At 35.0% G+C, this 19432-nt stretch overlaps 1 protein-coding gene across 5 annotated transcripts in view; it reads right to left on the minus strand.

Moving 5' to 3' along the window:
- Positions 1–1024: 1024 nt before the first annotated feature.
- Positions 1025–19432, minus strand: part of LOC145293902 (serine/threonine-protein kinase TBK1-like) — a 166472-nt gene continuing 148064 nt past the window's right edge. For 3 of the 5 annotated variants that reach the window (XM_080140699.1, XM_080140702.1, XM_080140698.1), the window contains 2 exons: positions 15629–15703; positions 1025–1201 (listed from right to left, as the gene is read on the minus strand). In XM_080140699.1, coding sequence (XP_079996825.1) covers positions 1093–1201; positions 15629–15703 — 184 coding nt within the window. In that variant the 3' untranslated portion in view covers positions 1025–1092. Of the gene's footprint in view, positions 1202–15628; positions 15704–19432 lie in introns of those variants that run through there. The other 2 variants (XR_013869785.1, XM_080140701.1) reach the window with 1 other exon arrangement.

Consider the following 19432-nt stretch of genomic DNA (forward strand, 5'->3'; position numbering starts at 1 on the left):
TATCAAAACATGGAGCCTCCCCTAGAGGAGAGCCATCCATTTCAATTGATGCCAGATGGGGATCAGTGTTGATGATGTAAAGATAGGAGCTTAGTTTTAGATGCATTAAAAGTAACCAGCCTCCTCTTCCCCCACTGTGCCGTGCACTCAAGATCAGAGGAGAGAGAATCAATTTCTGATTGTTGATAAAAATTGTTATTCTCTCTTTACATATTGCCTCTCCTCCTGCTTTCCCACTTAACAAAAAATCAAAATAAACGCATTATACTTTCGATAATTTATACACACGTGTACAGCTTTTTACACGCACATCAAATAAATATTGTTATCAACCATGCTTCATCGTTTCATCACCTCAGCCTTTAGAGGATTTTTCCCCCTCCCCCATTTTTCCTCTCTCTATCCACTGCTTCTAAAATATTGTACACATTCATTAAAGTGGAAAACGCCTGTCTACAAGTTCCAGGGAGATGGATGTATATCAGATATTTACTAGTCTTCTTTTACTGTGGTTGAAAGAGTATGAGTTTTTTTTTTGTTTTTTCTTTAAATCCCAAACAAGCAATATTGTCACTTGGAATGTAAAGGGCTACTATTTGGGATCATGTCTAAAAGGAGATTGTGGGGAGTTGAGCAGTAAGATGTCTCTTTACATTACGTTTAAACTTCTGTAGGTTAGTACAATCAAGGAAACATAAAACAAGGAGAGAATGCCAAAGTCTAGCAGTCCGAGAGAAGAAGCTATTAGAGTAGAACGATTTCTGGCATCTAAGGACCTATTAAATTCTATTAAATCTATCCTGTTCATTTACATATTAATTGAGAACAGGTATGACCCCCTCCTCCCCCAATATATATATATACATATATATATATAGATAAAATAGTGACTTAATTGATAGTAGATATTGTATTTTGGCATTAAATGACTTCAAAGGTGTTGCTTTGTTATAAAACAAAAACCAAACCGGAACATAACATACTTGAAAATGGACACATTTTTTTTACATTTGAAATATAAACATTTGTTTAAAAAAAAAACAATGTTTATTAAAAATAAAAAGTACATTTTATTGTATGGTCTTCAAATTTTCAGTTGCTTGCATTTTGAGATGTTTGGGAAGTGTCTGTCTCCTCTGAGGCTGTTTCATCGTCGAAACTGGGTAACTCGAATGGAGAGAGAACTTGGAAAAGAGAAAGGCTGAAAAAGAGAGTAAAAGAAAAGTGGTTTCAAATAACGACATAACGATAGAGAAATTACCCATCTTAGGAACGGCAATGTAGTTTTTATTTTGTCATGTTTCGGTATAAAGACTTATTTCAATAGTCGGATATACATTTTAGACATGGTAAAATAACTTCATAATCACCAGCCCCTCCCTTTTTTTTTTTTTTTCTGATTAATGAAATTTATTTTAGGGTTTGTTTAAAGAAAAATGAAAATTTACAACAGTGCACAAGGATTGAACTCACAAGATTATGGAAATTTTGTCTTTAATATTCCTGCCTTTTTCTTTTTACCATTTTTCATTTATTCACACAAAAGGATAGAAACACGCCACACATCCATACCACATTGTTATTATTTAGTGTTTATCTTGTTTTATATAATGTCACATATATGTTTATGGATTTCTATATATTTTCCCCTAAATTAATTAAATGATAATTATGAATTTAAGAACATAGATGCTAGACACAACAGGATTTAATATAGATTATATTCAGTGTAATGCCAAGGGTGGGGGTGAAAGGCAGGTGGAAGGCCTTTTTGAAAATTCAGATACCTTCAATTTTTGTGAAATTTTAGCAATCAATATTAGACATCGATTAATAAATATTCCCCAAATTTTAGTTTTTTTTGGAGAATTTTAATGGATTTTTTTTCACGGCATAATATGAAAATTCAAATATTTCAGATTTGCATTAAATTTGATATAAATTAACAAAAATTGCCTGCATTTCAATTTCTTAAGATTCCTTAAGCTTTAACCTTAAGTTTTAAATATTTTCTTGAATGAAAATCAAGTCATGGATTTTAATAAGGCATTACCTCCTCTTTTTTGAGAGTAGACAATATATGATCATTTCTTTCCAGGATTACCTTCTCCTTTTTTTGGTGGTGGTGGTAGGTAATGTATCTGTTCTGCTCATATGATATCATCCTCCCAGGCATGTTTTTTGCCTGGGAGGATGATTAGGAGGAGACAAGTAGTATAGCATATTGTTTGTACATCATGATACCATCCTCCCTGTCATTACCTCCTCTTTTGTTCACCATGATCGTTTCAGGCTTGCAAATATATGCGACTGGTGGAAGTATCTTTTTTGTCAGTATTTAATAAGAGTTCATATTTATACATTAGCCGAGTTCGCCTGAGAGACATTTTACTTCCATTTTTGTTTCATGAAGGAGACACAAAAGTTAACTTGAAATAAATGTTCAATAGGTTTATTTATAGTGTATTCATACAAACATTGGCTACACATGTGCATAGATGTTTCTGATGCAACACTTTTAGAAAAGCAGTGCCTTCCTGCCTTGAAGACGCTGCATCTCTAAAGGAGTCACAGCAGAAACATGTATGCACATGTGTAGCCAATGTTTGTATAAATAAATATACTATAATTATGCTCTGCTTATATTTGAGCACTTTTTGATAAACACCAGAGTTTCAGTGGATTTACATCAAAGAAACCAAAACGATACAATCATTATATAATAGATTAATTTCTGCTTAAACATTTGAAATAATTTTTAAGTTTAAATAATCGATTCAGTTACAATGTATTTGTTTTACTACTATAAAAGCAATAAATTATATCTACCCGGTATTGTCCGGGAAATTGTTTTACTTTCATTTTGTTTGAAAAAAATGAATTGAAATAAATATGTAATTACCGGAAAAAGTACATTCTTTAATTTAAAATCGATGACAATTTTAAGGTTGTTTCTCTTTTATTTTATTAATTTTTTTTTTTTTTTTTTTTAGAATTTGAACAAAATTTTTATTGAAGTTAATTTTTTGGTCATTAAATAAATTGGATGAAATTGCTTAAAATTAAAACTTGATTTTAACAGATGCATTTACACGTGTAACGTTACACTTCAATAATTGTCAGAATGATTACAAGAAAAACCCAAATTGATTTGGATGCCGTTAAACTGTCTGGCAAGAATTTAACTTTTTCGGCACAAGGTTGAGTATTATGGTTCCTTTGTGTTGATAAAAAAGAGAGACAAGTATTGCCTGAAGAGGACACAAAAATTGAAATGTGCAATTCTCAAAGAAGAGATATGTTGCTTAACTTAAAACAATGACAAGTTGAGCAGATTTTTTAAAATACGTTTATAAATTAACTAAATTTTTAAAAATTTTTACTCTCATCTCAAACAAGGCACATTGCCAGTTGGACATAAGGGGCTATTCCTTGAAAACACTACAGGGACACTACATAGGGGGAGTGAGCAGCGAGATGTCTGTTCACATTACTTTTAAACTTCTGCATGTCAGTACAATCAGGATACAGGGAGGGAGCTTCAAAATTTAGTGTAACCCAACCACCTGTGATGGTCGAAATTACATCAGTAAGTGAATTAGAGCTGAATTAAAGCCTTTCATTATGTAAACAATCCCAGGCAACTGTCAGCGTCCTTGCTGGCCAAATTGTTAGCTGATAGTAGAATACAAGAGGGAAAAAAAACTTCAGGAATGAGGAGTTTGATAATAATAACCTTAACAATAATATTGTTTTTTGATGGGTAATGTTTTGTCTCTAATATGATCTTGAGGTCAAAGGCTTTTAGTTTTTGCCTGTATGGGAAAACTGATAATGAAAAATTTCATTTCTGTTGGAAAAATCACCTAATTAATATGCACAAGTGATTTGGCAAATTAGCCAATCAAGGCATCTCAGGCCCCACACCACTACTTTCAAATAAAAAGATGTGCAGAGCATTTTTTCGACAGTTGAGAGCAGAAAATCCGGTTGGAGTCGAAAGTTGGGTTTGTCCACTCCACCCGCACCATGCTCCCCGTTCACTGACCATCCAATAAAGAGAGAGAAGAGACAATCGGCTGTCAGTAAAAAGACTCAGTTGAGTTGCTGTCGAAGCAGATTGTTTGTTGAAAGAAAAAGACATTGCATATTTTTTTTCCTTTTCTCCTGTTCATAACTTTTTCTTGTATTTGGAATTTATTTAAAAATCAATCTTTTTAAATGAAAGCCAATTAATGGTTGCGATGGCATTAATAAATACCCGACAAATGAATGATACCAATTGAAAGTAATTTCTTTCCGGAGAAAAGTTGGCGAACCCAACGCCTGTGAATATGGTCCGCAACGTAAGTACTTCTTGGAGACTCCGAGTTGTGTGTTGTGTATTTTGTTTTTTTTCATTATTTTATATTAATATCAACAAACTACAAGTGATTCAAACTGTTCAACAATGATAGTAGATATATAATAATGAACCTGCAGGATTTTACCAAATGATAACATTATAAACTTTTTTGTATTGGGGTGTATAAACACCTCATGGGATTAACCATGTTTGGAATACCCAGGTGACTAACGCAAGTTTTTTTTTTTTTTTTTTTTTTTTACAAAGAAATCACCATTTATCAAGGCCCAGAGGCCACTCAAGGATAAGGGGTAAAATGTGTACAATGGTCAAAAGGACAATATCATAGTAATCGTTAGAAGTGTAAATTTGGTAAATTGGATTACTTAAGAGGAACGGCTCATCAAGAACTTGTTTACATTGGACTTGAAGACGGCCATATTGTAGTCAGCTGGAAAGCAGGTAAACGAAAGAGAGTTCCACAGGTGTGCAGTTCTAAGAAAGAAGCTTTGTTCATGGAATCTACGTTTAGGTTTAGGCACGATAAAGAGTGGGAGAAATTATTGATAGCGTTTTCAGTTAAACGAGTGTTTCTCATGAATATTTGACAAGGGGGGGGACCATGGATTGGAGCTAAGACAAGTTTTTGATTGATTGATTGGTTTTACGGCATATCAACCTATGTGGTCATTTAATGCCGGAGTCCTTTTTTTTTTTTTTTTAAACTTTTTTTATTGGGGAGGGGGGGGGACTTTTTCAGCCTTTCCTCCCTTTTTTTATAAAATTGAACTAAGAAATTAAATGTTGTATTTATACATGGATGTGTATATTTAGGTGACTTTAAATTTCCTTAAATTTTCTTATATAAATTTACTTTCCTTAGGTATGCTAGAATATTTGTTGAGTTGACCTTTTCAAAAAGATCCTCCATATTGCTTTCTGTATATAATTTTCTAGTTGGGGCGAGGTCATCACACCCAACTAGGATATGTTTTACTGTGAGTGTCTCCTGGCATGGGATGCACTCTGGCGCTGATTCTCCATTTAGTATATAAGAATGAGTAAAGTTGGTGTGTCCTATGCGCAGCCGAGTCAGTATCACATCTTCTCGTCGTGATCTCTTGATGTCTGGACATCGTTCCTTAAGTCTAGGTTTGATTGAGTATAATTTGCTGCCCTCTTGCTGACTCCGCCACAGTTGCCATTTTTCCTGTATGTATGCTTTTATCCAGGGTCTAAGATCAGTATGTGGAATCTTAAAATTGTCAGTTGGAAGGTGAGAAGATCTTTTTGCAGCTGTATCTGCCCTGTCATTGCCTTTGATCCCCACATGGCTGGGGATCCAGACAAGAATAATATTTTTAGTAGTTGAAAGGATATTGATTTTTTCTATTAATTTTGTTGTTAGTGGATTTTCTTGTTTTTGATTTTGTATAGATAATAGGACTGGTAGAGAATCTGTGAGAATGATGAAGTTTTTGGTGGTTTCCTCTGAAATTATGTTGAGTGCTAGATCGATAGCTATAGTATCTGCAGTGAATATAGATGCTTCATTTTGAAGATTTCTCTTCATTGTGGTTTTATGGTACGTTGCTGCACATCCAGTGTGATTGTTGCTTTTAGACCCGTCTGTGTAGATAAAGGTGTAGTCTGAATATCGTAATTTTAAATGTTGAAGTTCGTTGTGGTATTCAATAGGGTTTGTGGTAGATTTGGACTTTTTGTTTAGGTTCAGTTTTATTTCTACTTGTTTCATGGTCCATCGGGGTGTTTTAGGCAGTATGAAGTTGTGAATGCTGGAGATTGGAATTTTCGATTCTTCAATGCTTTCCTTCATTCGGAGCCCGAAAGTTTTGATAGTTTTTCCTCTCATGTTGAAGAGTTCTTCATATTTAGGATAGAAGGTACATTGGTATGCAGGGTTGTTTGGGCAAGACTTCAGTTTGAGTAAATATTGAAGGGCTAACTTTTCTCGCCTTAGATCTAGTGGGGGTTCGTGTGCTTCAGTGTATAGACTGTTCACAGGGGAGGTTCTGTATGCTCCTAGGGCCAATCTTAGACCAGTATGGTGAATAGGGTCTAGGCTTTTTATATATGATGTTCGGGTTGATCCATATATGAAACAACCGTAGTCTAGCTTTGAGCGGACTAGTGCTCTGTAAAGTTTAAGGAGTGTTTCCCTGTCTGCACCCCAATCGGTATGTGCTACCATTCTCAAAAGATTTACAGCTTTGTTACATTTCTTTTTCAGATAGTTTATGTGTGGGATGAATGTTAACTTTTTGTCAAATAAAATCCCTAAGAATTTGTACTGGTCAGTAACGGGTATGGGCGTTCCTTCCATGGTTAGGACAGGATCATTATGCATTTCGTTTTTCTTTTGGAGAATCTAAATCCATTCTCTTCTGTCCATCTCATTACTTTGTTTAAGCACAATTGAAGCTTCCTTTCTATTATAGATATATATCGATCTACAGCATATTAGGAAGTCATCCACATATAGGGAGCAATCTACCCCAGGGTTAAGGTTTTTTACAATGTTGTTAATTTGGATACTGAACAGGGTCACTGACAGTATACTCCCTTGAGGTACTCCATTCTCTTGTTCCTTCAAGTCCGAGAGAGCTGTGCCAACCTTTATTTTGAACCGTCTATTTTTTTTTAAATTTTCAATAAAAATTGGCATTCTGCCTTTTATTCCAAGCGCCTTCAGATCCCTTGTAACACCGTACTTCCACACAGTATCGTAGGCTTTTTCCATGTCAAAAAACACTGCTGTTAAATGTTCCTTCCTTACAAAGGCTTCTCTGATGAAGGTTTCAAGTCTGACTATGTGGTCTATTGAACTTCGGTTTTTCCTGAATCCTGTTTGAAATTCTGTAATAAGGTTCTCTGTTTCCAGGAACCAGATTAGTTTTTTGTTTATAATCCTTTCCATGGTCTTACAAATGCAGCTTGTTAGAGCTATTGGCCTGAAATTCAATGGATCTGAGACGTTACTTGATTGGGATTGGATGAGTTTTCAGATTTGGGGATTGGTATTATTGTGGCCTCTTTCCAGGTCTCAGGTACGTTTCCACTGGACCATATAATATTGAAAATTTCAAGTAGGTATTTCATTGAGGTTTCTGGAAGTTTTTTGAGGATTTCATATGGAATTTCATCGGGCCCTGTAGCTGTGTCATGGGATTTGGTTAGCGATTCTTTTAATTCAGGCAAGTATTTTGTGATTTAAATAGAATTTTCTTCTCTTCCTTTTCTCTAATCTTTTTGAATTTCTCTGTTTGTCTGTCACACGATGAAATTTTTGATAAATTATCTGCCAGGTTATTGGAAATGTCTTTTTGATCGGTGTATATTTTGTTGCCTTTAGAGATGTGGGATATTGGTGTACTACTACACTTTCCTTCTATTTTCCTCATCATGTTCCAAACTGTTTTCGCCTTGGTATTCACATTAATTTTGGATATATAATTTCTCCAAGTTGTTCTTTTGGATTCCTTTATGATTCGTCTGGCTTTTGCTCTGTTGTTTTTGAAGAAATCCAGATTTTCGCTTGTTGGGTACTTTTCGAATTTTCTCAAGGCAGCTTGTCGAGCTCTGATGGCTTTTCTGCATTCTTTTGTGAACCAAGGTTTGTTGTGATTGTTGGTTTTGGTTGCTTTCGGTATGGTATTATTTGCTATGTTTGTGAGTGTTTTAATGAAGTAATTCAAATGGTCATCTTCATCTTTCTTTTCGATAATTAATTGGTTTTTGCACTGTTCCTGGAAGTCTTCCCAATCCGCTTTATGTAGGTTCCATTTGGGTGTTTTTTGTTCAGTACTAGTACTTAGACTTTCCAGGATGATTGGGAAATGATCACTCCCACAGGTGTCATTGTATACTTTCCAATCATAGTCCATATATATGGAAGGATCACATAAGGTAAGGTCAATGGCGGTGAAAGTACCTGTTGCTGGGTACATATAGGTGTAGTTTTGATTATTAAGGAGGCATAGATTATTTTTATTTATTATGTTTTCTATTTCTTTTCCTTTTTTATTTGTTTCTTTACTTCCCCATATTACATTGTGACTGTTGATATCTCCTAGTAGAAAAAAGGGTTTAGGGAGTTGTATTATTAATTGAGTTATCTCAGTTTCGTTGATTGTATCTTTTGGAGGGATGTAGATTGAGCAAAGTAGAGTCACTGAAACTGCAATTGCTTGCAAGTTTGTGTTTATATTTATTTGTCTTTGAGGGACTTCATTCTTCACGAGTATTGATGTGCCTCCAGAAGCTCTGTCCGTATCTTTATTTATGTAGTTGTAAGATGTGTAGTGTTTTATGTTGATGGTATTATTTTCTTTCAGAAAGGTCTCCTGTAGACAGACAAGTGTTGGGCTCATATTTGTTATTAATAATGTGAGTTCATTTTGGTTTGCTTTTATCCCTCTGATATTCCATTGTAATATTTTGTTCATTTGGAATTGTGTTCAACTTCCATCGTCTCCAATCCCTCAAATCTATTTTCTGTCGGAGTCCCTGTTCGAGATATAGATCAGGATCTTTCTTTTCCTGTTTTTGTTTGTTTGTTTTTTTTTTTGTCTGGGAGGGATTTTTGATTCTTTTCTGGCTTGTGATGTGTTTGATGGTTGTTCGGTTGTTTTTGTAGAAATGGTTTGTGGTTTTGTTTCTTTTTGTGGTTCAGTAGTGTCTTTACTTAATATTATCCTTGGATTGGTTGCAGACATTGCACTATTCATTTTCCTCATTTCTTCTAATAGTTCTTTCATTTCCTTTATTAGTTTGCTTAGAACATCAATTTTCTTGTCAGTTGTATCCGTTACATGTATATGACCATTTTGATTGCTGATTGGAGTAGTTTTTTTAGTTGCATCTGCATATGTTTTAGTTTCAATGATTTTCCTGGCCTCTGGGTAGGATATATTCTTTATATGTTTTAGTTTGGTCACTTCTTTTTCTCTTTTCCATATTTCACAATATCTAGAGCCAGCGCCATGGTTTCCAAGGCAGTTGGCACACTTGAAATCTTTTCTGCAGTCAATGTGTGGGCCGCTTTCTCCACATCTTCCACACACTGGTAATTGTGTGCACCGATCTTGATGGTGTCCAAACTTCTGGCACTTGAAGCATTGGAGGGGGTTTGGAATATAAGTTTCTACATTTATTTTCATATATCCAACTTTCACTTCTTTGGGTATGGTGAGAGAATCAAAAGTTAGTATATGTATTGGTATCGATTTTCTCACTGTTTATTTTTATTTGAACTCTACAAACATCTAACACATTCTGTTTCTGTAAGTTTGTCTTGATTTCCTCCAAGGAACAAAGTGCAAGTTCGTGGCTTTTCACTACTCCTTTGCAGATATTTAGGGTTGGATGTCTGTAGCATTTGAGTTTGATGTTTTCAAATAATTTTAGTTTCAATATTTCTTTAGTTTGTTCTTCGTTATGGGTTTCTATTAGTAGGCTGCCGTTAAATTGTTTTTTAATAGACTTTGGTTTTAGAGTTTTAAGATTTTTTTCAATTTTAAAAGGTGATAGTTTGCTCAAAGGAGTTTCTTCCATTGATTCTATTACTACGAATGTTGACTTCCTTGGTTTTATCGTCTCTTCCTCAGAGCTACTGATGTCAGAGACATCAGAGTGGGTTCTCTTTGGGTGGTTGGGTGGTTTTTGGGAGGAATAAGCTATATATTTTGTTTTCTTTTTTCGTCATCTTTGTTCCCCACCCACCTCGGAGTCCTATTTGGGAAGAGCCTCGGGGGAAACCCATTCGCCCAGCCTCCACAGGGATACAATGATGATATAACCGACTTTGGTGGTATCATAATGATTATCTGTTCTCTCTTGATATTGCTATGGGATCTGTAGCAATCCTGAGGGGTTTACAGCCTCGTCATCGATATTCACACCTAATCGATTGACCCTCAGCCACCGCTTTCCATCATATATTAGGGAGTAGGGTTATTTGTGGGAGAGGGGGGGGGTGTTGTGTTAGTAGTGAGTTTTTGGAATGGGCAATATATGGTGGGGCTTGGCGTGACTGGCTGAATCGGGTCTCTCCGACCGCCCATCCAATCGAAGTAAGGGCCAAAGTAATGTGTTGCGGTGCCTAAACTTCTATGTATCCTGGTTTAGGTTCGCTCAATCACCAGGATCACGTCCTAAGACATTACGGGTAGCAACCCACGGCTAACTGGTTGCCCCATTGAGGGATTTTTACCCTCTGCAGGGGGGCAGTCGGTTTGTTCTCAAGCCCTACCGACAGGGCAAAAAAAAAATAATAAATAAATAAATAATTTAATAAAATATATTTGTTTTCTTTTTCTTTCTTTTTTGTTGTTTCTTTTCTTTTTTAAAATCTGTTTCTATTCAACCCATAGTTGGGACCCTAACAGGTACTACCACTCCGGGTCAGGGTGGACCTGGGAGCAATGGCAATTAAGAGGTGGCTCCACACTCCCCAAGCCCCCAAGCCGGACCTCACCATCGGATGTAGTTTAAGGTCATATCCAGGACCGGGAGTAAGGTAGGAAAAAATAAAATAAAAAGGGGAGGGAGATAGGCTGTTGTTTTTGTTTTTGGTTTTGCAGAACATAATTAAGTTTTACAAAAAAGATCAGAAAACAAAAAAAAACGTCAATGTAGGTGCATTTCGTCTCAGGAAGCCACAGGGCAGCCTGATCTGATAGCACCAGGCTAAGACAAGTATTTGCCATGAAAATAACAATAAAATAGAGACAGGCTCACAACGTCTCTTCTGTGAGAAAGAAGTTGCAGGGAAGAGAAAAGGGCATCCACCTCTAGGCTACGGAATCTATTTTGAATTTTGTCAAAGCAGAATAAGGTCTTCCTAGCAGGCCCTGCCCAGATGTGATTTTTAAAGGAAAAATTATTTGTTGCATTGGAGTCTTTTACTTTCATTTTATTTCATTTTGTTCTGAAACTATCTATAAGTCAGTTTTCTTTTTTGTCTCTTTTTTTAACTAAATTATTAATAGGATTTTAATAGGATTTTGAAAGTTAAATTTAATTATTTATTTACTAGACTTTTTAACCAGTTAAAAACAGGCAAAAATTATAGAATAAGTGCTTTATGCCAAATTAATGGTTGCATGTTTAAATTTATGCTTTTTTTCATTAAATACTAATCTCTATTAATCCCTAATTGTGCATGGAATGGATACTATAATACTTAGTTCACTACAGCTTATCATAAACCAGGTCCATAAAAAATTTCAGCCAGATCAATTCAATAGTTTTTGAGACAGACGGACTAAGAGAAATATAATACAGACTATCATTTGGTCATTAAATTAATTGAATTAAATTGCTATAAAATTAAAATTAATTTTGTCATGGTAATATTTTAATATCTATAAAGTTATTGGATGTGAATAGCTTTCAAAATTTAATCTTTGAGGATTTGCTAAAAATTTTAAAGCCAAAAATGGTTGTCTATTCGTGAGTTATAATACTTTCAAATTTTCAGGCATAAAGTAATTCTTTTTGTTTTTCAGTTATTAGTAAAAGATTAAAATTACTAACTTGTTTATATAGAAATGGAAAGGAATTATGGTGGATTTAATCTTGTAATTAAATTGTATTTTGAAATAGGATTTTTTTTTTGTTTTAGTATTTTACGCTATCACATTTTTTATTTCAATGAAAAATTGATTAATAGTAAATTTTAAAAAAAGTTAATAAAATTAATGTATTTATCAAAGTTGCATTGACACGAGAAATACACTCACAGACAAGCAAGATATTAAGATGTTATTATACAATTTTATTAATACATTAGCTGTATCTACCTGGCGTTGTTGAAGATGCAGTCTATCTCTGCTCTCTCGTTATTTTTATGGCAGTCATTTTAGCTTTTAATATTTTTTTGTTTGTTCATTTTTAAACTTCTGGTTGACAACTATTATATTCTTCAATTTAAAATGAGTTATCCTCCTTACTGATTGTTATTTGTAGGTGATTATTTAAAAATATTTCATATTAACAGTTGCCTGGGTCGGACTAAGTAATTTAAAAACATATTATAGCTAAGGGCGTTATAATACTGCCAATAACACAGGACAACAATAATAAACAATGCTCTGATTCCCACCTGGTCCCAATTGAAATAATGTCTCCCATATTGAGGAAGCACCATGTTTTTTCAAGCTTCTGGGATTGATCTTCACTCCTGATCTGTAATGGAACACATACATCAAATCTACTGCCAAGGTTTCCAGAAAAATGTTGGATTATTCTACCGATCCAGAAGGTATCTCACGCCCGATTCAATCCTCTACCTGTAGAAGAGCCAAGTACGTCCTAGGATAGAGCACTATGTCACATTTGGAGAGGAGCTGATCAGACCACCTTTGTCTCTCTGGACAGAATACAAAACTGATTTCGAAATCTAGTGATCAGTATCCTTTTCCCCTTCCTGCTACCTCTTTTTTTTTTTTTCTTTTACAAGGGTGTCACCACTTATCAAGGCCCAGAGGCCACTCGAGGATAAGGGTTAATAGGTATACATTAGTCATTGTGATTTTAGCATAGTAAACAGTGGGAATTTTGAAACTTGGATTACTTAGGGGGACGATTCAATTAGAACTTGTTCACATTGGACTTTTTCTTTTCTTTTTTTTCATAGGTATCAACTCATTATCAAGGCCTAGAGGCCACTCAAGGATAAGGGTTAAAGAGTGTACAGTAGAAATTGGACAATATAATAATCATTAGTAATGAAAATTTGTTAAATTTGATAACTTATATGGAACGGCTCATCAAGAACTTATTTACGTTAGACTTGAAGACAACCATATTGTAGTCAGCCGGAAAGCAGGAAAACGGAAGACAATTCCACAGGCGTGCAGTTCTTATAAAAAAGCTTTGTTCATGGAATCTTCGTTTAGGTTTAGGTACAGATAAAGAGTGGGGGGAATTATTGATAGTGTTTACAGCTAGACGAGTGTTTCTTGTGAAAGTTTTGAGAGGGGGGACCATAGATTGAAGCTCAGTCGAACACTTTCCATGAAAATAACGATACATCAGAGACAAACTCGCAACATCTCTTCTGTAAGATAGAGGTTGCAAGGAAGAGAAAAGGACATCTCCTACGAGGCTATGAAGTCTATTTTGAACTCTATCAAGGCAAGCCAAGTCCTTTCTAGCAGCTCCTGCCCAGATGTGGCAACAGTATTCCATCCTTGGACGTACCTGGCTCTTATATAGATAGAGAATTGCATCAGCAGTGAGATGTCTACTGGATCGATAGAAATATCCCACCATTTTTCCAGCGGCCTTGGCAACAGATTTGATGTACGTGTTCCATTTAAGATCAGGAGTAATGGTCAAGCCAAGAAGCTTGTCAAAACTTGAGGCCTCCTGAAGACGAGAGCCATTCATTTCAATTGATGCCAGATGTGGATCAGAATGTTGATGATGTAAAGAGAGAAGCTTGGTTTTAGATGCATTAAAAGTAACCAGCCACTCCTTTCCCCATTGTACTACATGCTCAAGATCAGAGGAGAGACAATTGGAGAGAACTTGGTCGTTTACTGTCTTAGATGTGCTACCATAAATGGTAGTGTCGTCAGCATAAATGTCTACAAATGATGTAAGGATATGATTTGGAAGATCATTAATGTAGATCAGGAAAAGAGTTGGGCCCAGGATGGATCCCTGAGGGACACCGGCATTAATACTGTGGGCTTCTGATTTTTGCCCATCATCTACTACTCTTATGAACCTATCAGAAAATGATTTAATAATTGAAAAGACATTTCCAGCTATACCATAGCTAGAGATCTTATGAAATAAACCTTTATGCCATACCCTATCAAAGGCCTTTGATATGTCAAGAGCAATTGCCCTAGAAAGGTTGCCTCCGTCGAGAGATTTGCTAATCCTATGAGATATAACTGTAAGCACATCTGCTGTAGATCTAGCAGAACGGAAACCATATTGAGTGTCACTAAGAAGGTTATTTTTGTTGAGATGGTTGATTACTTCTGTATTTAACACAGATTCCAGCAACTTACTCATGACGCACAGGAGACTTATTGGCCTGTACTGAGAGGGGGATGAGCGATCACCTGAATTCTTAAATACAGGGCATACAGATGAAATTTTCCAGGGAGATGGGAAACTATTCTCCTTAAGACAACGTTTAAATAGTTTTGTAAGTATGGGTGCTAGTTCAGGTTGAAGTTTTTTGAGTACTATAATTGGAATACCGTCCGGGCCAGTTGCTTTACTGGAATCAAGGTTTTTGATTAGCTTGGCAACATCACGTACAGATATACGTATATCACATAGTGTGTTTTCAGATACAGGAGGAAATATTGGGGGTTGGCGGCCTTGATCGCAAAAGGTAGAATTAGCTGCAAAGTTCTTGACAAAGAGTTTGGCTTTGTCTGATGCTGACGAGATTACCTCAGGTCCATTGATGATAGTTGGAATGGAGCACACACTCTTTCTCACAGAAGAAGTGTTGCAAGTCTATCTCTACTCTATCGCTATTTCCATGGCAGATGCTTGTCAGAGTTTCACTCTTTGATTCCCTCCTGTAAAGCATTCATGGTAAGCACTCGATTAGTTACAACTACTATCAGCATTTCCCCTACATTCTATCTGTGCTTAAAACTGTTTAAATTCCATGAGCAGAGCTTTTCTTTCCCAGAACTGCTCATCTGTGGAACATAATATTGCAGAGCTGCTTCTCAGCTGACTATAACATGGTCTTATATATTATTTTTATTGGAGCCCGTGACACAGTGGATAAAGGCGTTGAGTCTATACAGATGAGAATTGTCTGAAGATAGTGGTTTCAATCCTACCCAAAGCAGGCCAGAGGATTAGCAGGTCAAAACGTGGTGAGACGACAACTGTGGAAGGTAGTAATTACTAGGAATTCAGTTACAAAACTCACCATTCGATTTGGCCGAAACTTGGTGAAACAACAATAACTTTGAAGAAAAAAAAAGTCTGCAAAAAGGAATAAATATAACATGGTCATGTTCAAGTCCAATGTAAACAAATTCTTGATGAGTCATCCTCTAAAATAAATGAACTCCTATCTAATTTCATCCATCACTGATCATCACAGTGCTATCTCACCAGACAATCATTAACCTTTATTCTTGAATAGCCTCAAAGCCTTGATAATTAATATTAAAAAAAATTGGATAATCAGAAGCAAAGTTTGATTTGTCAGCTTAAATTTATTTGGGTTTGACTTTGGAAGATAATTTTATATGTTAGATTATTTCTTACCTGTTGTATGTCTGTTTTGCTTCTTCTTTTACTTTTTGAGTTTCTGCGCTCTGCGAATTTATAGAATTTGTTAGCCTGGAAAAACAAAAAAAGCAACAGGCATAAAATTGATGTTACATTAATTTGGATAATGGCAGAATCGGAACCTTAATTTAACAAGGGCGGTTGGCATTACTATGGAATCGTTAGTTAAATTGTGCAGATTAGTATACATAATGTATGTACCAATTGTTTTTTTTTTTTTATTTTAAACAAGAACTGCGGATTTTCGAAAAGGTTTTATGATATTCATAATTCTACAAAAAAGTTTGGATACAAGTCCACAGTTCAATCTAAATAAAAAAAATTTTTTTTAAATACAGAAAAATCTTTATGATGGACGTTCCTGTCATGGAATTAAAATATCATATTCCAACAATCACATAAATTAATCAAATAGTTTTTTTTTTATGAAGAAAATCATTTTAAACAACTTTAAACGATTAATATATGAAATTGTTAGTTTGACAAGGCTGATTTCACAAGTTTGAGTTATTGCGGTATTATCTGCTCTTGCTTTTTCAAGATGACAACAAAAGACAGTCCCTTTTTGTTTACTCATAAAATTTGATTTTCTTAATTAAAAATAAAACTACTTTATGTGATTTTTGGAATATGACATCGTTGTTCTGTGATGGGTACTTACATCATACAGATTTTCTGCGTTTTCTATATTGTTATGTTTTTTTTTATTTAGGTTAAACTGTGAACTTGCATCAAAATTTAGTATTAATGGGATCATGAATGCCTTATATGCTCAGCAATACAGATAGTCTAGCCATATACATTGTGCTACCTCCAAGCATCAACTCTATAATACACCAAGATATTTCAGCAATAGAAAGTGTGATAAACCACAGAAGACCTGACTTCAGTGTGTAAAAAATCTGATATCAACTGATCATATCGAAAGCAGTCATGAAATGTTGCCTGGTGTTGCTAACTTCAGAGCCCGGGATACTTGACTTTAGCGACATTCACCCGTGGATGAGTTGAGCTTGCTCCTTCTATAGAACACACAGCATCCTGGATGAACACAAACCACATATGGTTTGCAGTGGCCAAGATAGTTATATGCAGCCAGTCCTTGGACCAGCGTCGAAAACCATAGACTTGAGGACCCGATGTAGATTCGATGTTGGCTTTGTAATATTGATGCATAACCAAGTCTTCAGTTGGCCTTGCAGGTGTTGTTGCCAATCTTGGAACGATACTGGAGCTAGACTTCTGGTTGAAGATGTTGTAAGTCCTTCCTCTGAGACACTTGAAGTACCTTAAATACTGAAACTGGAGGAGGAAAAAGAGGGGTGGATGATGATGATTCTGAAGGAAGTAATTCCTGCAACCTTAAACTTATGTAGATCATTGTAACTGCTTAATTAAAGGTATCACATGTACACAATAACAAATCTGCTTCGCATGAATAAATTAGCGTTAAATTAAGCAGATTTTTTTTTCGCTTGGGTCATTCAGTCTCGAACACCATTTTCCTTCTCTGCCATGTTTAAAGCGAACATTGTTACATTTGATCAAAAAACTAAAAAACAGGTACAAAGCACAAATACAAGAAAAGAAATGGAGAGAAAAAGAAGCAGATCCCCTCCCCCCACCCAAAAAAAAAATTTCCAATGCATGCAATCATTGATTGAATTCATAATGCTAATAATAATATCACTCATTTAATAAAAAAATGAGAAGCGACTGTTGCGATAACACAAATTCATTTGCAAAGTTTATCAAAAAAGGGTGAAGAGTACTGGAAATCTGGAAAGACTTGTTATCACCCAGACTCCAGGCAACACCATCAGTTGCTGTCAGTTAGTAATCTCTGATGATGATCTGTGTAGGAACTCCTAGTGATTACAAATAATAATAATGGTGATGTCGGCCTCAGCTGTCGCAACCTCAGATAGTCATGAAGGAAGATGGAAAGACTGTGTAGAGAGAACACTAACCAGACCTCCACTGAAAGAGTGTGGAAAACACTGGAACTTTGGGGAAGCTTTTTGCTATCCAAATCCCTGAGAATACCGATATTCATTACCAACAAGAAATCAATCATCTGTTGCAATAACACTAAGTCATTTGCAATGGTTAACAAAATAGGTAAAGAGCACTGGAAACCTTGGGAGACTTATTGTCACTCAGGCTCCAGGTTATTGTCAGTACACTATCACTGATCATGGTCTGTTTGAGAACTCCTAGCGATTAGATAATAATAATACAGTAGAACCCTGTATTAAAAATTAGTAACAAAATACAGTACAGTGTACAATACACATGTATATAATCAAATAATATGACAAATAACACCGTAAGGCGGGGCAAATACCATAATCAGGGGCAGAAAAACATTGTATTCCACATCATAACCTAAAAAACTGTATCCTAGGGCCACCGTATCCTGAGGTTCTACTGTAATAATAATAATCATAATGATAACAATAATAATATATTAAGACATTCCTTGTTCATACATATGTTATCACCTTTTACAAACAAAATGTAAAATTTATATAATAACTGTATTTATCCGAGTTTGCTGAGAGACATTTTCAAAAACACATTTTGAAAAGGAAAGAAAAACAACATATCTTGGACAATAATTGGTGCATTTTTGAATTAAAAGTATATCTTTAAAAAAAATTTTTACAAAAAAAAAAAAAAAAAATGAGATTGTCCAAACATCAAAGGTAAACAATTCCGACTTATTTTTCAAATGAATTGTTCTGAAATCTATCATTCTGTCAGATAAAACCGTACAATTTTAAATGAATACATTTTCAAAACTGATTCTTCTTCAAATCGCTTTTAAAGACTATCGATTTGAAACGTGGACGTCTATCAAAGAAAGAGCAGGGAAGAACTTAATTTACAAGTCTCAGGTGACAAGTTCATTCTGTTCAGCCTTTCTGAGCTTTTGCAAACCCTCAACTTCATAAACCTCTGTCAAACTCGGCCAGAATAAAATCTGATTGACAATACATTTTTTACCATCAAGCTGTCTTCCCATGTTTTAATGGCACTTTTTCAATCCTGCGTGTCTCCCCATGAAAGCCATAAAAGTCAGACACAAGCCCTCCCCTTCCTAACAATACGAACTGTATACATAAGTTTGTTTATTAGTGTGTATATGCTGTCGCTATGTTTAGTAGTTCGTGTGTGTCTCTTGTTGCATCTGTTAAAGGCTTTTTGGTAGGTTTGTGTTGTACCCAAGTGTTGTCTTTAAAAGAGAAGAGGAAGTAAAAATGCAATGTTTGGGTTTTTATATTATGTGCAAAATCTCAATAGTGACTATTTCTGATTGGCGATACATTTTTTTTACCATTAAGCTCTCTCTGCCATGTTTTAATGGCACTGTTTCGATTCTGCATGTCTCCCCACAAGAATGTGAAGAATATTTAGCTGACAATTATTAAAGTATAAAAGGTAGAATATTTATTATTTAAAAAAATAAATTGCAATGATTTTAAATAAATAAAGATATATTCGTTTGTTTTTTTTGTTTGTTTAAAGCTGACAGTGAATATTATTTTTACGGAAGATGAATTATTTTCTTGCTTAATACTTATATATCCTGAAATTGAAAGACACTATTTCAAAAGGAATATTAAGGTTTGTTTTACAATCCAGAGGTACGAAAAGGTGGCCAAATAAACAAATATATAATAAATAACTGGTACAATAGAAGTTACTTTTCGACCTAGCTGGATGAGTTTTTACTTATTTTTATATGTTTATTCTGGTCGAAAAACAAGTAGTGTT

The sequence above is a fragment of the Euprymna scolopes genome, chromosome 15 (genome assembly GCF_053919585.1).
Source record: "Euprymna scolopes isolate OS-2025 chromosome 15, ASM5391958v1, whole genome shotgun sequence".
In the NCBI taxonomy this organism is placed as follows: domain Eukaryota; kingdom Metazoa; phylum Mollusca; class Cephalopoda; order Sepiida; family Sepiolidae; genus Euprymna; species Euprymna scolopes.